The sequence below is a fragment of the Notolepis coatsorum genome (genome assembly GCF_963971535.1).
Source record: "Notolepis coatsorum genome assembly, chromosome: 6".
Lineage (NCBI taxonomy): Eukaryota > Metazoa > Chordata > Actinopteri > Aulopiformes > Paralepididae > Notolepis > Notolepis coatsorum.
Genome location: NC_140170.1, coordinates 88428194 through 88436269, shown reverse-complemented (window position 1 = coordinate 88436269; position 8076 = coordinate 88428194). Strand labels below are relative to the sequence as shown.

At 42.2% G+C, this 8076-nt stretch overlaps 1 protein-coding gene across 3 annotated transcripts in view; it reads right to left on the bottom strand.

Moving 5' to 3' along the window:
• Window positions 1-350: 350 nt before the first annotated feature.
• The window catches only part of ncoa5 (nuclear receptor coactivator 5), a 57170-nt gene continuing 49444 nt past the window's right edge, over window positions 351-8076 (bottom strand). For all 3 annotated transcript variants that reach the window (XM_084316717.1, XM_084316715.1, XM_084316716.1), the window contains one exon: window positions 351-2456. In XM_084316717.1, the coding sequence (XP_084172843.1) occupies window positions 1843-2456 (614 nt within the window). In that variant the 3' untranslated portion in view covers window positions 351-1842. The remainder of the gene's footprint in view (window positions 2457-8076) is intronic.

The following is an 8076-nucleotide window of genomic DNA, read 5'->3' as shown; positions in this document are numbered from 1 at the left end:
GCAGGGTAAGTGTAAATAAATGAAATAGTTAGTGTGCAGGTGTTTATTTTTTGTGTCAGTGTCGAGTTAAATATTCTAAAGAAATAGTAAAAAAAAAAGAAATATGTATTCTCTATTGTGTTTCATGGTACATAAAGGAAAAAAAAGAGGAAAAAGTAGTTTTATCTTTACATTTCAAATGCTTATATCTCTATGGCTTCTGGCGATACCCGTTCCATTTTATAGATTTGTCAGCACAAAATGCAATAAACCAATACCATTTTATTACAGTAATTGTGTTTGAGTCTTCATTCAGTAATTCTTGATTAGTCTTGCCTTTATGATCAATGAATCATACAACACATTTTTTTGATTCCAAACAAAAGGTTTATTTAATGGTTAACTTACTGCTAGTATGTCTAATCACAAGGAGCTGTATAAAAGTTTTGCTGTGGAGAACTAAACACAATGACACAGTATCCACTAAGATAATGATGGCTGGAGCAGTGTCCACCAGTCCTACACATGCAATACTGCCTTATATATAACAAAATGCACATGGGTCAGAAGATGATGGATAAAAACACTTCAGGTTGCAATCACAACTGAAAATGCCAGACTTTCAAATAGTCTCAATAAGTAACGCAACCTCAACTGTTACATTATCAATAAGAAAAACAGAATTCATTAAAAGAACTTACAAATATGAAAACAAAACCTGGTTCCATAGGGCTGAACAATTAATCAAAGTTGCAATATGGCCTAGTTCAATATTCAAATAGGAGGCACAATATTTGTTAAAGGTGAAGTGTGTCAAATTACCATTCTAAATGAAGTATTATGGTGTTAGAGATGCCCTGGTCTACAATTCACATATTTAAAAAGGTGATGCAAGTGGTATTTTATGTTAAAATAATAGCTCTACATTCCAACAGCCATCACTGATAGTTGTGTCTGGTCAGTAACATGGGTCTCCCAGTTCCTCCACTCTGCATTAAACAGAAAATACTTTTTCTGGTATCCCGTTCCGGCTTCATCCAATCAGGAGAGAACTCCCCACTGCAAAAATGGTCCGACAAAATAAGAAATAAAAACTAGTTTTAAACAAATAAAATAATCTGCCAGTGCAGTAAGCTAATTTGGCATGGCAAGATTTCTTGAAATAAGTAAAAAATCTATTTCTCTCAGATAGGATAAAGTGGGAACGGGATACCATTTGTATTTTGTGTTTACTGCAGAGTGGAGGGACTGCGGCACTGGCCCCTGATGCCTCCGGTTGGCCCTCCGCCCGGTCTTTGAACTTGTGCATGCCCCCAACCACTGCACTTTGTCTTATCGTTGTCTCACTGTTCTGTCCTGTTTATTACTATTTATTATTGTTATTCTTATTTGTGAAAAAAGTCATGCACTAATATGTTGCATCACGTTCCATTTGTAGATACAATATGGTGAATAAAGAAATCTGAATCTGGGAGACGCATGTTACTGACCAAAAACCATCGGTGATGGCTGTCGGAATATAGAGCTATTTCACACTTATTTTAACCAAAAAATACTATTCAATGCACCTTTTAAGAAAACATCTTTGTTTGATACAGATCCCACAAAAATCACACCATGAGTTTTTCAAGGCAAATGAGAACATTGCATTTAATTAATTAATCATTCCATCCAATATTGTGAATCATATTGCAATATCGGTCAAAATAATCGATTCGATATTCCCCCCCCCCCCAAATCATTCAGCCCTATTCTACATCCATCTACAAACAGCAGGTAAATTTAATTGAACATAAATGTGATTTGTGAACTGATGGTCACAGGGAAGGGGAAGAGGGCTTCATTAATTTGTCCATATCACCATTAGTAATGTCGGGGGTACATGGACATGGGAGGGGCCTGACCCATCCCTTGTCCCATGCCTTGGGTCGGTCTGGGAGGAGGCTGCTGTGGGCCCCCGGAATTCACTAAGTGGTTGAGTGAGGGTCCACTCTGAATAAGCGTGTCCAGGGCCTTCTGGACACTGGGGTTGTCAAAATTGATGCCCGATGCCGAGCTGTGGGGTCGCTGGCTTCCCAGGGGGGCCGGCATCCGACCGGACAGCATCCCATAGGCCTGCGGTAGACCTGGCGGAGGGCCGACCGGAGGCATGGGGGGCCGGTGCCCCATCATCGGCGGGGCCTGGGAAGGGGGTAGGTGGGACAAGGAGTGGCTCATGACTCCTCCCATGGACGAGCCATAACCCTGAGGTGGGGGAGCCATGGAGGGACTGGCGGTGGAGGCCGGCGCGGCTGCTACCCCGCCTGTACCGCTGTTGAACAGACTGAGAATCTTGGCCTGCAACTCCTGCTGCTGGCTGGGGCTGGGAGGAGGGTTGGGGAGAGGGGGCAGGGCCCCCTGGCTGGGCTTGGGGCCTATGTGAGTTGGAGGGGGCAGGACTGGGGCATTGGACTGGACATCAAGGTGGGATGCTGCAGCTGTGGGTTGATGGCGAAACAAACTAAGCGGTTACTATTAGCATTGTTCTGTATGCAAGATAATTTCAATCATCATCATCAATTTCAATTTCCCTCAGATGGATAGCACCAATTTATCCATCTACCCACAACAACAATTTAGAAATAGCTGATGGAAATACTGATACAGAGCCAGCATGAGAATTCCATTAAGTCCTATTCTGGCAAAACAAGTAGGGACATCAATATTAATTAGAGATGTCCGATATTATCAGCCAATATTGGCATTAAAATGTAATATCGGAAACTATTGGTATTAAAAAAAAAAAATTATTTAACCTTTATTTACCCAGGCAAGCAAGTAAGAACAAATTCTTATTTTATTTATTGTCAAAAGCATGCATAATGTTGTGTTATTTCCAAGACAAGAGATATGTACCATGTTAATTTTACCCATGTAAAGCGTCTTTGAGCACCTGGAAAAGCGCTATATAAGATCGATGCATTATTATTATTAACTCTTTCAGTGCCACTCACGAGATTGCTCGTGTTTTTTTTATAGGTGGTTGCTAGCCACTCACGAGATTTCTCGGATTTTTTATTTTTTTTGCGATCTGAAAAATTATTGCATCACCCGAGCCTACCCGAGTATAGCCGAGGGGCGCCGACGATCACTGTGGAAAAAAGCGCCCCCTGTCGTCTCCCAGATGACATAAGTGATTTTGGAATGGACTCAAAGAAAATGAATGGGGAAAAAAATCCGGTACTCCACATTTTCCAGTTCACTGATCCAGCCGGGGTTACCACAGTTCATTCTGGAGCCTCAGATCCCCGCGGATCATAGAGATCTACTGTGTCGCGTTGGATCCATACACTTATCGATTTTTTCGAATGGTGATCAGGAATTGGAATATACCAGTTGGATACCATCTGATGTCAGGTAAGGACTCTGTGTTATCAGTGGTAGGATAATCGGAGTAAGTTTGATGAAGTTATAAGCCGTTTTGTGAAATGTCTTCTTTCGGTTTCATTGTAAAAGTCCGAGAGGAAATCAACGGGGCGATTATCAGTGCGCGGCCGTAATGTGCGTGCGTGCACGTATAATATTGATCATCTAGCGTTTATTTGAAAACGATTCATAAAAAGGCCGACGAATATCAACGTTGTGGAATATTCCACTAAAAGACGATTTTCATAGAATGCTCCAGAATGAGCTGTTTTTTTATATCAAAACGGGGGCTTTTCTAACTGCTCTGAAACGGCAACAACGCGATAAAAAAAGAATCTGCCTTCACAGCACTGACTGGAAAATAGTATTTGATAATGCGATGGGCAGATTAGACACATAGCCATAATTTAAAACATAGATTAGGCGATATTAACGTTAACATTGGCGCGGATGGTGGCATTCAAGCGGTAAAACGGAAAACCAGGCATGGCATTGAAAGAGTTAATTACCTGAAATTATTTTTTTATTATTATTTTTTTTTTGAGGGAAATATGGCTATTGTTTAAGAGGTTAATCATAAATCGTTAGAGAGCAATGGGTTGCAGAAGTACAATGCATCCGGAAAGTATTCATACCCCTTCACTTTTTCCACATTTTGTTATGTTACAGCCTTATTCCAAAATGGATTAAATAATTTTTTCCCCTCAAACTTCTACACACAATACCCCATAATGACAAAATGAAAAAAATATATGTTTTGAATTTTTTGCCAATGAATTAAAAATAAAAAGATTTTATATCACATGTACATAAGTATTCACACCCTTTGCTATGACACTCAAAATTTAGCTCAGCTCCATCCTGTTTCCTCTGATCATCCTTGAGATGTTTCTATAACGTGATTGGAGTCCACCTGTGGTAAATTCAATTGATTGGGCATGATTTGATTTGTAAAGGCACACAACACGTCTATATACAGTTGACAGTGCATGTCAGAGCACAAACAAAGCCATGAAGTCCAAGGAATTGTCTGTAGACCGAGACAGGATTGTATCGAAGCACAGATCTGGGGAAGGGTACAAAAAAATGGCTGCAGCATTGAAGGTGCCAACGAGCACAGTCATCTCCATAATTCGCAAATGGAAGAAGTTTGGAACCACCAGGACTCTCCCTAGAGCTGGCTGGCCGCCTGGCCAAACTGAGCCATCGGGGAAGAAGGGTCTTGGTCAGGGAGGTGACCAAGAACCAGGAGCTCCAGTGTTCCTCTGTGGAGATGGGAGAACCTTCCAGAAGGACAACCATCTCTGCAGCACTCAACCAATCAGGCCTTTATGGTAGAGTAGACAGACGGAAGCCACTCCTCAGTAAAAGGCACACGACAGCCCGCATGGAGTTTGCCAAAAGGCACCTAAAGGACTCAGACCATGAGAAACAAATTTGTCTGGTCTGATGAAACCAATATTTAACTATTTGGCCCGAATGCCAAGCGCCATGTTTGGAGGAAATCAGGCACCGCTTATCACCTGGTCAATACCATCCCTACAGTGAAGCATGGTGGTGGCAGCAGCATGCTGTGGGGATGTTTTTCAGCGGCAGGAACTGGGAGACTACCGTAGTCAGGATCAAGGGAAAGATGAATGCAGCAATGTACAGAGAGATCCTTGATGAAAACCTCTTCCAGAGTGCTCTGGACCTGCGACTGGGGCAAAGGTTCACCTTCCAACAGGACAATGACCCTAAGCACACAGCCAGGATAACAAAGGAGTGGCTTCGGGACAAGTCTGTGAATGTCCTTGAGTGCGCCAAAAGATAGAAAAGAAACTAGCAGAGCCAGAACTATTCAACTCCCCTGGAGCCACAGCCAGCAGAGAAGCCTGTTTACTTTCGCTTTCAAACCAGCTGCAGCCTGAGATCTGGAGTGTGAGGGGATGTAACACTAAAGATGGCGGCAACAACAAATAATTGCTGCAAAATAAACATACATCTGTTGTTTAAAAAAATTAAATATCTGCAAAGAAGAATGGGAGAAACTGCCAAAAAATAGGTGTGCCAAACTTGTAGCATCATACTCAAGAAGACTTGAGGCTATAATTGCTGCCAAAGGTGCTTCAACAAAGTATTGAGTAAAGGGTGTGAATACTTATGTACCGTTTAGCATTTAGATTTTTTTTTGGAATAAGGCTGTAAACATAAAAATGTGGAAAAAGTGAAGGGGTATGCACTTTCCGGATGCACTGTATAAGAAGAATCTCTTTCCATGCGTGCCTTGCTGCTCTGCTGTGTGTGGGTGCGTCTCTTGTTAGCTGTTGCACAATTGCGCGCAGGGTAGGGCTGGGCGATAAAACGATAATTATCAATATCAATACATTTTTTTTTGTGACCTGCAATATGGCCGTTTTAAAACCAGAGACAGTGGACAGACTTGTCTTTCTTGCCTGCAACTTAAAGTAATGGCTTTGTTTGTCCAAATTACAATACTGACCAAATTGAGATTTATTTTTCTCTTGTCCATTTATTTTGTTTGCTTTCTAATTTAAAATACAGTTTGAAACCGTCTGTACACAGTAGGCTATGTGTGCTAGCAGAGCTAGTCTCCAGTCATGAGTCCCGGTGCACATGTGCAGTGGTTTGTCCACCAAAAAAGCGCCAAAAGATAGAAAAGAAACTAGCAGAGCCAGAACTATTCAACTCCCCTGGAGCCACAGCCAGCAGAGAAGCCTGTTTACTTTCGCTTTCAAACCAGCTGCAGCCTGAGATCTGGAGTGTGAGGGGATGTAACACTAAAGATGGCGGCAACAACAAAGAATTGCTGCAAAATAAACATACATCTGTTGTTTAAAAAAATTAAATATTTTTTTTAATACTATGATAACATTATCATATCGTTACCGTGATATCATTTTTGGCCATATCGCACTAGCGCAGGGGCATTTAAAAATAGTCTCTCCCTTCAAGTCAGAAGAGAATTTGTCTTGTTTCCTTAATCTTAACACTTTGGCTGCCTAAGGTTAAATTCATGATATACCATAGATTGCCAGCTCTATTTGTCTATGGAGAAAGTCCCCTTTGCAGGGCTATAACTTTTTAAATTCTATTGCTACATTGCCATTATTAGGGCCCATTCAAAGTCCTATATGTATTGTTCATTGTGTAGAAACGTTAAACTTTTTCATTCACATACCGGTATTCATAGTAAAGTATGGTCTAATGTATAAGTATGTTTTCATCTCTTTCTGCAGCTTTCTCCAGAACGTGATATATAGCCCCAAATGCATTATATTGATGATGAAATACAGTTTGATGGCAATCAGCGCGATATAAAAAATTCCAACTAGACGTACTTCTAGAAGTTACTACACGTCATCTGATGTTGACCGGATGGGCGAGGGGGCGTTTATAATTCCGTGGGCAGCGTTATACCAATCATCTAATGTGGGTCAAATGTTGATAATAGCAGTTAGTATCGAAGACGGTAACGTTACACGCTGAAACTCACCCCAGTCTCCGCGCGCCGTTGGGCGATCATCGTAGAGTAGAAATCTTATCATTATGGGATATATTTTTACCCGGTCCATCTCCAGCTTGTATAATGGTATATACGTCCAAATCATGTTGTTTATCGAGTTATTGCCAATCGATCACTGTGTAGCGTGACGAGCCAGAGTCCCATGACCTATAGCGAGCGCCCGGAAGTACTACGGACGTCTAGCACAACCTCTATGGCACATCCTGTTTGGCGATTGTGCCGATCGGCCACCAGATGGCGCTCCTGAACCGCCAGAGAGCTCAGTGGGTCCTGCTGGTGGATCTCAGGCCAGCGGAGGGGACATATGAATCAGATCGCAGATTTTTGAAATATTGATATAAGGACGCTGTACAGCGTCCTCCGGCAACTTGAGCATGGCCCGCAATGACGTCAAAAGACGTTTCATGGCAGTCAAAGTGTTAAATGTAGCCACAATTTGATTTGTAGAATTTTTTCAATGGGCTGATACAATGGGGTTTAATGAATAAGTGGAGCAAGTGCCATTCATGTTTTTTTTAATTTTTTTTTATCATCATCTTTTCCCCCCTTCTTTTTTAGTTCTCCCCTCCCAATGTTAGTCGTTATGCCAATTCCCAATCCCCTTCCTGGTCGTTGCGCACTCTACTCCCTACCGTCGGTATGGGAGGGCGGAGACTATCACATACTACCTCCAACACATGTGTACCCAGCCCACCACTTCTTTTCACCTGGCAGCGCGGACTCTCACTGAGAGAGTGTAACGTGTGGAAGGTCACACTACTATCCTACCCTCGCTGTGCAGGCCCCCCGACCGAACTGTAGGAGTCGCTGTCCACAACGACCCAGACCCACCCACGGCTTCCCTCCCGCTGACTCTGCCAATCGAGCCAGTATGACGGCCGGCCAACGCTGACAGCTGGATTCGATACCAGTGTCTCTTGCGTTGGTGACGAGCGTCTTATCCGCTGCGCCACCCAGCCGCCTTCGCCATTCATGTTTTTATATATATATCAAATGGTTGCATAATTTTTTTTTAACATTTCATAATATCAACGTGCATATGCTTTTCTCCTCAGATGGTCAGAATTGACACTTTATTATCAATATTAAAATAGACCTATTCTACGTTTTCATTATTCTAATTAGCCACCTAAGTGTGGCGATTTTCACTCCATCTGCTTGGCTGG